At 44.9% G+C, this 13,373-nt stretch overlaps 1 protein-coding gene and 1 pseudogene across 2 annotated transcripts in view; both read right to left on the reverse strand.

Moving 5' to 3' along the window:
* The window catches only part of focad (focadhesin), a 113,879-nt gene that overhangs the window by 47,490 nt on the left and 53,016 nt on the right, over positions 1-13,373 (reverse strand). Inside the window, exons 9-11 of the mRNA XM_084043605.1 lie at positions 5,940-6,027; positions 4,817-5,010; positions 3,659-3,922 (exon numbers count right to left, since the gene is read on the reverse strand). Of these exons, the coding sequence (XP_083899731.1) occupies positions 3,659-3,922; positions 4,817-5,010; positions 5,940-6,027 (546 nt within the window). The remainder of the gene's footprint in view (positions 1-3,658; positions 3,923-4,816; positions 5,011-5,939; positions 6,028-13,373) is intronic.
* Positions 8,140-8,966, reverse strand: LOC311035107 (chymotrypsin A-like; annotated as a pseudogene). The gene has a single exon. The product of its transcript is annotated as a chymotrypsin A-like (transcript).

Consider the following 13,373-nt stretch of genomic DNA (forward strand, 5'->3'; position numbering starts at 1 on the left):
GTGTCAAAATAGCAGATCAAAATAGCAAACTCTACACGCGCTCACGTCGTGTTGCAATGCGACGCGTTTGGAGCTTGCAGGTCTGCTTTGTTTTATGATGTACTCTTACGGAGCAACCCAACCAACAAAGTGTTTCACAGTGCATGTACACCTGTACATCTTTGTGACAATAAATCTCTGTAATCTCTTGAAAAGTCTTGAAAACGTTTTTAACCTTTTCGCCTAGAATGACAAGCAAGGTTAAGTATTTAACAGATCTAATCACGATTCACTTTGCCGAGTTTAGCTGACTGTAAAATTAGCTCTGTTTATCTAGATCTCAACACAAGCGGCACAAACAGAAGATAATGAGATAATGTGCGTGGCGTGCAGCGCGTGCGTGCGTGGGTGTGCGCACACGTCGGCTGCACACCGAGGTGTTACGGTTTCACATTTTGGAGAGGAAAAAAAAAAAGAGATGAAAGTGCTATTCAAAGGGTTTTCATTTCAGCCCTCAGGCTCATATAAACCAGAACGATTGTAAAAAAAAATAAAGGCAATATGTAGACTTCTGATATGCTGTGACAGTGCGGCTTAAGAGACACCCGTCAGGGCAGGGTGAGGGTCTCTCTCTCACGCTATACCACCATTTATAGAACCACCTGAACCCTATAGCGTCCCCATTCTGGGGGGGGGGGGGGGGGGGGTAGCTCATAACAGGCCAGCGTTCATGTGAAAAAAAGCCATCATCATCTCTACGCCTATACGGCAAAGAGATTCGATTCAGAGGGGAAAGGGAAGGGGCCCGAGTACAGACCCCTACGGCAAGGGATTTGGTGTAGAGGGAAAAAGGAGGGTGTCATCATAATATTAACAACATCAAAAATGTATAGAGCGCTTTTCCAAGTACCCAAAGACGCTTTACATGGGGGGACGAGAAAACAACAAAAGAAAATCAACTTTATTGGGATAAAACACTAAGAAAAGGCTAAGACCTTAACTCATTCAGTGCCTGACTTATTTCTGGCAGTTCTGAGTGCCAGAGCCTTTTTCAGTAAGATGTTAAACAAGAAGTGAATTGAGCAGCAAATCTTCAAATCATGATATCTTGGGTTCTGAGCATCATTGGCGACGTCATTGGCACTGAACGAGTTAAGACCTGAGGCGATTCTTAAAAATGTTTTCTAAATCCTAACAGTTTTTTGAAAAAAACGTTTTTTCAAAAATAGCAGATCTACAAGCTCATAGCTTGCCATATCCATACTGTATGTATGTGAGTGATCTCCCTTCTCTGATGTCCTACTGTCAGACTGCATTCTCTCTCTCACTCTGTTTCATGTGCCGTTGACTTCACTCATGAAAAGAAACGAGTGGTTTATCCCTCTCTCTCACCATTCATTTCCCCCTCTCTCTTTCACTTATTCTCTCTCTCTCTCTCCCCCTCTCCCTCTCCCTCTCCCCCTCTCTCTCTCTCTCTCTCTCTCTCTCTCTCTCTCTCTCTCTCTCTCGTCTCCTTCATTAGCATAACACGCTTACCGCTGCTCCCCCGCACCTTAACTGTCGCCTAGCAACCTCCCAACATCTGCACGGCTTGGCGGTGAGGAGTGAGGACAGGAAAAACTAAATAAAAAATTGGACCAGGTCTCTCTATAGCCCCCCCCCCCCCTCTCTCGTCTCCCCCATCTGTCGAGAGCCGCGCTGTGCAGCGAGCGCCACGCGCCTTTTAAACCCACCAGCCTCCCATGCTACTCTGCCACTCTTACACATCTGTCAAGAGGCACTATAAATGGCCTTTGTGATGAAGTCGGTCTTGTCTTTGTGATGAAGTCGGTCTTGTCTTTGTGATGAAGTCGGTCTTGTCTTTGTGATGAAGTCGGTCTTGTCTTTGTGATGTTCGTTTACAGGAAGTAATTCACATTCGACTTTTAGGGACTTTTGATATAAAAGATACACAAAAATGGCTATGTCCTCATTATGACCAAGGGTATGATCTAAAAGTGTGAAAAACATATTTTTCATTTCACCGCGTCTTTAAGAAGCCTTTTTCCACCAAGAGATACGAACGGGACAAACCCACACGCCCGTGAACTGGGCTGGCACGTCAAGCGGGCATAATGTGACGGCTACGAGCTGGCGAGGAAGGGAAATCCGATGGGCATATAAACCACGGGCTAATAACGTTCCACCGCCACACCTAACGACCGCAACGAGTTGCACTGTGGGAGCAATTAGAAGAGAGAGAGAGAGGGGGGGGTAACGAAGGCGACTAACGAGGGGGGGCGGTAATGAGGGGGGCGGTAATGAGGGGGGCCTAGACGTTATCTGCTGGAACAGGTGAGTTCATTTGTAGTCCCCTGGGGGTGGGGGCGAGGCCACGTCCTGGCAGTTGTAAATCCCCCCCCGTCCCCGTCCCCATCCCCGCCCCCCCCGTCACGGAGCGGCCAACCTGCTTCTAAGTGGTCCCAAAAATACCCATCATCCAGAGAGAGAGAGAGAGAGAGAGAGAGAGAGAGAGAGAGAGAGAGAGAGAGAGAGAGAGAGAGAGAGAGAGAGAGAGAGAGAGAGAGAGAGAGAGAGAGAGAGAGAGAGAGACAGACACACAGAGAGAGAGAGCGAGAGCGAGAGAGAGAGTGACAGACACACAGACAGAGAGCGAGAGCGAGAGAGAGAGAGACAGAGAGCGAGAGAGAGAGTGACAGACACACAGACAGAGAGCGAGAGCGAGAGAGAGAGAGACAGAGAGAGAGAGAGAGAGAGAGAGAGAGAGAGAGAGAGAGAGAGAGAGAGAGAGAGAGAGAGAGGTAGAGACAGAGATAGAGAGAGCGGGGGACTCGGGGAGTGACAGACATACAGACAAACAAACAGACAGAGAGAGAGAGAGAGAGAGAGAGAGAGAGAGAGAGAGAGAGAGAGAGAGAGAAAGAGACAGACAGACAGACAGACAGACAGACAGACAGACAGACAGACAGACATACAGACAGACAGACAGACAGAGAGACAGAGAGAAAGAGAGAAAGAGACAGACTGACAGACAGACAGACAGACAGACAGACAGACAGACAGACAGACAGACAGAGGGAGGACGCTGCTGGTTGTTGCTGTGCATTGCAGAATGTCTAAATGAGCCGTGCATAGAGAGGATGAAACCGCAGCGAGGGCAGCTCTTCACTCGGTAGAACCAGTAGAAACCCTAGAAACATAACCTACTTTATCATTCATTTTAAAATGAATGGGACCATAATTTACCAAAACGCATATCATGGTGATTGAAAGAAGACGTTAAACTAAAAACTGGAAGCATATATAGTATTCATTACAATGTTTATTAAGGTAATAAAGGTAAGGTAATAAAATCAAGTGTAAATTTCAGCCAAAAACCCATCTGCTTGAATGGAGTCTAATCGCTTCTGACACCAGCAGGGGTGAAACAGCAAGACTACAGGCCATTCATATGAAATGTCACACTTCCTATATGGCCTCAATTTACAAGCCGGATGCTAGCCGCTTGGTTTACACTCAAGTCCAAGTAAGTGGACAAAATCAACAGATGGAACCAAATGGACCCGCACTCGAGTTAAATGAACACAGAGTAGTGCATCAAATGAGGGTCAGTGGCCTAATGCATATAAAACTGAGGGGTCCTTGAAATGGAGAAAAAAAAAGGCTGAGAATCACTGACCTGCGAGGGGTCTGCCACGGCGATGGCCTGAGCGGCGCGAAGGGCCAGCCGACAGACCTCCGGCGGGCCGCCGACCATGAGATGGACCACGACCAGGCTGAGGGCCTTGGGGGGCCGCTGGCCGGAGGCGGTCAGGGACGAGGTGACCGACAGGAGCCACTCGCTGGCCGCCGACGCACTGCCCGCCACCCTGCTCAGCACCTCCACCACCACCTGCACCTCACTGTACCACGCACTGAGAGGAGAGGAGAGGCCCACACCACCCTGGATGAGAGAGAGAGAGAGAGAGAGGGAGGGGAGGGATGGAGAAAGAAAGACAAATCAAATGGATGAATAAATGGATGGAATTAGTTAGCCTGGAATCACTTATTTGGTTACCCTTGACGTGGTCTCCCTTTACACCAATTTCCCCCATGATTTAGGCATGGAATCCTTAAGATTCTATTTAGACTTAACCCATTAAAACCGGAAGTTGATTCTACTTCTAAATCCCAACAGTATTCTGAAAAACGTATGTTTACTATATCAGTGGTTGTCAAACTTATTCATGTCAAGGACCCCCAAAATGTACTCACAACATGCTGTTATTTAAGAGATATATTGATGATATTTTTCTCATCTGGCGGGGAACTGAGGAAGAGTTACACAGATGTGTGTCCTACCTAAATAATCTGACCCCTACCCACAAATTCTACATGGAGTTCAACAAAAGTGAAATTCCTTTTCTAGACACCCGGGTGCTTTTACAGATCTGAGCAGATCTAGTACCCTATAAAAGCAGTGTATTTGTCTGTGTGCCACCCTTATAGCACTGACGTAGGTCCTAGGACTGAAACGTTTGCTTTTTTAAATCGCTATGCGCACCGAGCACATTATGAGTATTATATAAAATAAAGAAAGTATATTTCCTTAAGTCTGTAAAAGGAGTTTTGCTTCATTTTTATGCAGTGAGCGAGTCTTTTTCTACCAGTTTTCCTTTACGTTTTTGAGACCACCTTGACCAAAGGACAAAGAAGGGCGCAACAGTTTTCCCTGTTCTTTAGTGGAGTAAAAGTACAATATTTGCCTCTGAGATGTAGTGGAGTAGAAGTATGGACAATTGGAAATACTCCGGTAAAGTAAAAGTACTTTACACCACTGTACAGTAGTAAGTCTTACCCGGGTGTAGTGTTGAGTGGGTTTCTGGGCGCTGCGGAGCAGGCTGTGTGCCAGGCTGTGGTTGCGGCGGTGTGTGCGGGGGTCCGCCAGGGGCTCTGTGAGGGCGGAGCAGGCCAGCATCTGCAGCAGGGGGAGCATGAGGACGGGGGTCCCCCAGGGACACTGCTCCAACTCCTCCGGGACCAGGCTGAGGGCTGCGTCAAACACCGGAAGGAAAAAGATGCGATATTGTCAGTGGTGGAAAAAGTACCCACATTTTTTACAGTTAAAGTATCAATTATCAGTATCAGTTAAAGTATCAATACTGCAATGTAGACGTATTCTGTTAAAAGGAAAAGTCCGGAATTCAGAATTTACTTGAATAAAAGTACAAAAGTATTGGTATCAAAATGTACTTAAAGTACCAAAAGTATAATGTACTCGTTATGCAGAATGTCCCATTTCCCATTATGGAATATAATATATTCCATATTATATAGATATTCAATATATGTATCCTTATATTTCAAAGGTAATCAGCACCATCTGTGGGCTTCTCTTGCTAATGTTTACTGAGTCGACTCGTACGACTTTGATCATCATGCTGTTGCTGCGCAGTGCCAACGCAGTATCAATTTGACCGGCATAAACTCGGAATTTATGACAGTGACCGGCCGAACACCGATCCGCCGGTTTGACCTAAAACCGGCTTTTTTTAAATCGGCGGCCGATTGATCGGTGCATCTTTAATGTTGATCCACTATTATCGCTCATCCGGCCGTTTGTAAACACACCCGGTATCAGTGTGCATCGGCCAGAGAAAAATCATTCCAAAAGCGACGGTCCCTTCTCTTGCAGCAGCACGTTGAAAAGACCACGTCTCGCGAAATGCAAGGGAAAAAAAGTGAACTCAAGACACAGCTGTTTTCATGAAAAAGCTAAACAGGAAGTGGACGGAGGCGGAAATCTTCGGATGACGTCGTTTCCGGATCCTTGTGAGTACAAAGTGAAAGTGATCACTCATGTGATAGAGAACAGCGCGATCTTTTATAAAACCACTAAAAAAGTTTGGGGAAAAAAGTAATCAAAGTCACCCCCTTGGCAGTGAATGAGTGAATGGGTTAAATGCATAGGGGGTAGTTACCCAGGGTGAGCAGGCTGGTCTGCTGGGGGGCCGACGCCTCCAGTAACAGAAGAGACAATCCAGTCAGCAGCTCCTCCACTGGCAGCTCCTACAAACAACACACAACATTTACACTGCATTAGACCGGTGTTTCACAAACATCTACACCAGCTGTTCCGAAACTATGGGTCGGGGTCGCGCATTGGCAACCGAAAAAAAGAAGAGTTTTTTTTAACTATAAACGGTAAAATAAAAGGTGAAGAGGCTGGCCAATTGACTCCTCAAACACACTCAGCTCCGCCTCCAACACCGACCGAGAACAAGCAGCAGCAAGCAACACAAGACAACACGATTTTAGCTGTTCATAAACAATTTACTTATATTAGGAATTATGTTCAATATGAGCAGGTGGTATACAAATACATGGACCACGGGTCCATTTGGTTCCATCTGTACTATCGCGGAGTTAAGGACCTGAGACGCAGCCTGAGAAAAGGATGACAAAGGTTTCCTAATTTTATAGTATGATTATCGTAGAATCAATAATCCACTTCATTGTCACATCACTGGTTTACAGGGGTTAAGATGTGGGTGTATTCTTCTCGGGGAGTCCTAGGATCAGTAACAGGTTGCGGAAGAGCGCCCGCTATCGTAATCACTGAAAACACCAAATGACGTCTATGGAAGTCAATGGCAGTGACTTCTCCCTTTTATGCCCATTTATGGAGATCTCTGTATCCGTCAGTCCCAGACATCCCACACTGGAGAAAATCGTTAGCGGGAGGTTCACGCACATGCACGCGCGCTGTGCGTGCACAACCCGTGCGCGTTGGTTTTAATTTGTTTTTTGGTACTTTTTTTCCGGTTTTAATTCGTTTTTTTCTTTAATTATATTTTAATGTTATTTAATTCTTATGTTTGCCTGATTTTACCATCTCTATTTGACCAATATAAATCTACAGTACAAGCACATACATAGATATTTATCTATCTCTCCCAAGTAGCACTCCATCTCTTATTTGATCAATATCCAGTTATCTTAAAAACTAAGATTAAGGAGTATTAGTTATTTGGGCATCATTAGTGTAGCTATTAAAGCCATGAGCAAAGGCAAGCTCACACCCCTCGTGAGCTTGTATGTATATATATATGAAGAGCGTCTCTATTTGAAATCGGGTTGAAGTAATCACCTTTTTTGCCTCTCTACTTTTTTTATTATGCCTCTGGTTAGGAGTAGTGAATAGCTCCGTCGGAGGGGTTGGTGGTTAAGTCTTTGTTTCACATGTTTAAAAAAACCATTTAGCTATAATGACATGCCCAAAATATTCATTGATTATTCATTGATTAATTGAATATAAAATGATTAATTATTCATAATATTTTTTTAGAATTGATTAAATGGATTAGTTTGATTAACTGTAGTTGCTTAGTAGGGAGGGGAATGCAGAAATGTCTTTCCGTGTCTGACAAATCAATCAATCTAGTTTACAATGCCATCTGCCTGGACCTGTTCGCCAGTCTGAAAATGTCTCATCTCAGAGTAAACACTCTATAGCCTCTTCATTAACTCATTCACTGCCAGACATATTTCTGGCTGCGGTTGCCCACTGCCAGCGATTTTCGTTTTTCTTACCTTTTCAACTGGTCACAGAATATTTATATCCAGTATGATCGATCCCCCGATGGTTGCTAAGCACGGAGGGTTTTACTGTGCCGCCGCGAATCCTTGCACCTGACCCAAAAAAAGACTAATACAAACTAACTAAATTGAACATAACTGGCGATAGCTCTTGTTTTTAGTTAATTCATTGTTTGTTTGTACTATGTGTTAATTGTCTCCACCAGGCCGAAGGCATGGCCGGGACTATGTTTTGCACCATGTCCGTCCTTCCGCACGTGTGTGTGTCCGTCTGTGAACAGCTACTCTCCGGCAATGATGGCTCGATCGGTGTGAATCTGTGCACACACACTCCCTGGATGCCAGAGCAGAACTCAAATTTGTCAGATCGGCGAGTTTTTGACATACAGATTTTGTCCAAACATCACGCAAATCGGTACACAGTATCTCTATAGTCATGCGATCCAGACGGATCTGTCCGATTTTTCATCCTGATAGGCGCATTTCGAACATTGCCGTCCCAAAATAACCTACCTGACCTGGCGGAGACATATGCTCCAAGGAGCCCTTTTTCTAGTTTGTTATAGTTATTGTGCAGTGTTTCTAGTTAGCAGCGATGGTCTGGTCCATCCAGGAACGCATTTCGGGGATGCTGGTGTACAGCTCAGGCCTGTCGAAAATGCCAAGCATGTCTGAAAGGCCGCATCTGCCCCAGATGACGATACCAGCCAGTGTCAAGGCTCCATCTTTCTCACAGACCAAGGGGCCACCAGTGTCACCATAGCAGGCGGAGGCTCCAGAACAGATCATTTGGTCACTGATCCAGTTGCCCCAGTATTTCTTGCACTGCTCATTGGTGATGAGGGGTACAGCAGCCTGCTGGAGCAGGGCAGAGGGGGTCTCATCAGAGGGGCAGGTGGCCCCTGCATTGGTCCCGCCCCATCCAGGACCACACACATCATTCCAGCAGGGAAGTTGTCACTTGTCTCAGCCACACACACGGGGGACACACGCGGGCCCAACGTGGCGGGGCTGGCCAGCTTAATCAGCTGGATGTTATTCTCTGCTAGATATGGATATCCGTAGCGGGGGTGCTTGAAGGCCTTTCCAATCTTTATGGTCTGGATGTCCTCAGCGTTGGATGTGCGGTCGTGCTCTCCCAGGATCACAAGGCCAGACACATTGCCCGCAATAGTTGGGCAACCGGCAGAGGTAACCACCCAGTTCTCGTTGATCAGGGATCCGCCACAGTAGTGGAAGCCTGTGGGAGTCTGCAGCGACACTTGCCAAGGCCAGGAATGGGGTACAGCCTCCTCAATGTTCACAATACGGGAGTGTCCAGTGATTACTGGAGTGATGGCAGGCGACCCACAGCCATATGCAGTGCCGACAAAGGCTAAGCAATAGAGAAACCACAGGTGCCAGGCCATGGTTTCAACTCGACTCTAGCAGGCTGACTGCAGCGACTTCTATCTGGTTGATGGTTTTGAAGGTTCTAGTCTTGGAGACAGTGAGAGATTCCCGGTAACGCTAGATTGCATCTGACCTCATGGTGTGCCTGCAACACTTTATATGACTAGAGGTTCTGGCCACTACGACGTCACACCTACGTCACACCTACTGTACGTCACCACCGATTCAACGGATATGCCCATACATGGAGATCTCAGTATCTGTCTGTCCTTGTCCCTTTCATGCCCCTATGGAGATCCCTGATGTCATCAGTATATGCCCATATATGGGCATGCCCCTTTGTGCCCATATATCGATAAATAGATGCCGTTAGCTCTGAATTTCCAAAGGTTTAGGGTTAGTTTTCTAAATTAGGGGTGTCCGATATTGACTTTTTTACCGATAACCGATATACCGATATTGTCCAACTCCTAATTTCCGATACCGATATCAACCAATACCGATATATGCGGGGATTACTGTGATTATGGTAAGCTCACATTTCATATCACACACACCATACAGTAAGAACTCCTGTAACTTACAAAAAAAACAAAAAACGATACCGATATTTTCCGATATCGATTTTTATGCTAATGTCTATCGGCCGATAATATCGGGAGGCCGATGATATCGGACATCCCTATTCTAAATGATAAAATTCCGAATTTCAAGAATACATTTATCATACAAGCAGATTGTTTTCATGGCGTTTGGAGCAGGCAGACAAAATGTTTACCACTCTGAGAGTGCAGGCCAGAGTGAGATTGATAGCAAGGTTATGAAGTTTACAAAAACTGAATAGCATTCTTAGCATTGCCTGGGTTTCCCAAATGGCAGATAATAACTGATGTAGATGGGCTGGTGGTTAATTGATTTATAATGAGCACCAATTTACAGTGAGGACCAATTATATGAAGATGGGTTGAAAATGGGTGGAAGCTTAAAGAAACATGTCAAAAGAACAAAAAGTGGGGAAAGTATGATCTTTTTGTGTCCACAATAATGGAAAGCTTAATCAGCCCCTTACTGGGAAAGTGATGTAAAGTAACTAAGTACATGTACTCAAGTACTGTACTTAAGTACAATTTTGAGGTATTTTTTACTTTACAATCATCTGTACTTTTACTCCACTACATCTCGGAGGCAAATATTGTACTTTTACTCCACTACAATTGTTTGAAAACTGCGGCGGCGTAGCACGACAATCGTTCACTTTTGTGATTAAAGCGCCAAATTTGGTAGAGGTGTTAATTGATATATTGGGAACAAAACTGGATATTGGGACATCACAAATTCTCACCCTGGTGGGCGTGGCAGCCATATTTCAAAATGGCCACCAGCGGTTGACCAAATCTTCCTAATTTTTGTCCTAGTAGGCCGAAATGTTGCTCAAGTATGTGAGTATGAAGGTGTGTGGGTGTGTTCATGCTAATTGCCTAAAAGGGTCGTTGCAATGGGAGTGGCCTAGATAACAGCAATACTATGGGAGAATTGTTCAAATGGTGATACAAGCGGGACATTTGGTACAAATCATCTTTGGAGATCACGTTTCGATTTAGGAAACCAGGCCACTCTTAAATCAAAGATGGCAGCCTTTTTTCAAGATGGCCGCCAAAAATAGTTTTTCAATTTTTGCATATCTTTGCCTATAATCATTTGAGGTCAATCACCAGATCACCAAATAGCACTCCCATAGTATGTTTTTGAACATTTTCAAACAAGAGTTACCATTTATAACCATCTAAATTAAAACTTTTAAGAAACACGCACTACAACTGTGCTCACAGTCAAACTTAGGGATTAAAGCAAAACAAAATCTCATGAATGAACCTGTACAAGGATGCGTCTCTCACCGCATCCTTAAACATCCGCTTTGGCCTTCCTCTTCTCCTCTTATCTGGCAGCTACATCTTCAGCACCCTTTTCCCAATGTACCCCTCATCCCTCCTTTTCACATGTCCAAACCATCTCAACCTTGCCTCCCTCGCTTTATCCCTAAACCTTGTAACCTGGGCTGATCCTCTAATTTAATCATTTCTGATGATGTCCTTCCTTCCTCATCCTCAATTCTGCCACCTCCACCTCCTGTCTTTTCGTCAGTGCCACCGTTTCCAAGCCGTACAGCATCATGGCTGGTCCTCCTCCCGTCTTATACATCTTCCCTCTCACTGGTATACTTCTGTTACAAATAACTCCTGACACTTTCCTCCATCTGTTTCCTCAAAGTGCTCCTTCCATCTTCTCAACACAGTGGCCCTCATTTATCAACGTGGTGCAGCCCGAATAATGAGCGTACGGCGTAATCACCGCAATTTTCGGCATTTATCAATATATCCTGACGTGGGCTTTATCCTACGGTACGCTGAGATCTCACGTCTGGTCGAGACCAGTTGTTGACGTTGGCTGCACCCGTTTATTCCATCCTAGAGCTGCGGAGCAGCATTGTCTGACTGTCTGACAAGCATCTGGACACATAATCCACTCCTAAATGTGTATATCTACACTAATAAATAATCGCTGTGAAAATATATCATTTTATAAAGTAATTTAAACAAACTGCTTTAACAGTCATTTAGATAAGACTGTAGATCTGTCTGTATTGAAAATAGCAGATCTACAAGCTCACAAGCCAGCGTTGCATCGCGACGCGTTGTGAGCTTGTAGATCTGCTATTTTCAAAAATATAGAGCGCTTTTGCGCCGGGAGTCCCGCGGTCGGGACGACATCTTTTCATGGACAGTGAGGTCTACAAACTTACAGTAGCTTGTCCTATGTTATGGAGTTATGTCATAGAGAGTTATGTAGGCTACACAACCTGGCTGGGTTAAGGATATAAACCCGACGCTGAGGACGCTCCAATATTAACGTGGCGGCACGGAATCACTGCATTCCGCCCGAGTCTCATGTACCGCTACGCTACGGAAAGACGGAGTTGGGCGGGCGCATGTGTGTGTGTGTGTGTGAGAGAGAGAGAGCGAGAGAGCGAGAGAGAGAGAGAGAGAGAGAGAGAGAGAGAGAGAGAGAGAGAGAGAGAGAGGGGCGTGTGGGTGTGCGTGTGTGGCGAGGCGAAACTATTTCTTATTGGCTTTTCATGTCTTTGGTCGTATTCTGGTTCGTCTTCATGTCGTAAAATCGGGGCGTTTTGAGAATATTTAAAGGGCGTGTTATTTAAATGACGCTCGTTTCAGCCGTGACATTTATCAACGCTGGGACCAAGTGTACGCTCGGATCAGCTGTGTAGGATGCGTTGATAAATGTGACTTCGACGTTGGTGTACGGCCGAATATATGGAAAAATATACAGCGGTTTCTACGCTGCGTTGATAAATGAGGGCCAGTGTCTTTGGTTGCTAGAACATTTCCATCCATCCTTCATCACCTTAACCTGTTGCTCATCCTTCCCATCTCAGTGCCAAAAGGTGCAGGTCCTTTTCATACAACTACTCATAATATTTTCCTTAACCCTCACCTCACCTTTCTCTCTGCCTTACCCCTCATCTCTTTGTACTCCTCCCTACTTTCTCTCTGGCTGCCTTTCTTATCTCCTCTCTGAGCTCCACACAGCATTGTTCTATCTTCATCTTCACACCTAACACCAGCTCCCAGTACTCAAGCCGTGCCTGAATACTGCAGGCTCCAAGGGCCCAGCTTCCTGCTTTGAAATAGTCTATATAGGAAGTAAAAGTTCATATGAATGGCCATTAGGTTCACTGTTTTACCCCTGCTGATGTTGACAAACTTTAGACTTGATTTTTTTACCTTAATAAACATTGTCATAAATACTATATGCTTTCAGTCGCTAGTTTAAAGTCTTCTTTCAATCACCATGATATGCGTTTTGGGAAATTATGGTACCATTTATTTTTAAATTGATGATAAAGTAGGGTATGCTGGGGGGCGGGATGATTTGATTGACAAGCTACCCAACCAATTGCATTCTTTCCGGTTGCGGAGGATATGACGCGATATGACACGATATAGAAAGATGGCGGATTTGAAATTCCTGAACAATCGGCTTCATTTACAGTCTGTAGAAACCAATGGCGTCACTTTGTCCATACATTTTTACAGTCTATGTGCTACTCATACGCTGTCACCGTCACCGTAAATGGTAACTCCTATTTGAAAATGTTCAAAAACATACTATGGTGCTATTAGGTGATTTGGTAATTGACCTCAAATAATTTTAGGTAAAGATATGCAGAAATGAAAATACAGTCTTTTGGTGGCCATCTTGAAAAAAAAATCGCTGCCATCTTTGATTTATAATGCCCGGTTTCCTATATCGAAGCGTGATCTCCAAAGATGATTTGTACCAAATGTCCCGCTTGTATCACCATTTGAACAATTCTCCCAAATTTTGCTGTCATCTAGGCCACTCCC

The sequence above is a fragment of the Gymnoscopelus microlampas genome, assembly GCF_963454915.1.
Source record: "Gymnoscopelus microlampas genome assembly, chromosome: 19".
Lineage (NCBI taxonomy): Eukaryota > Metazoa > Chordata > Actinopteri > Myctophiformes > Myctophidae > Gymnoscopelus > Gymnoscopelus microlampas.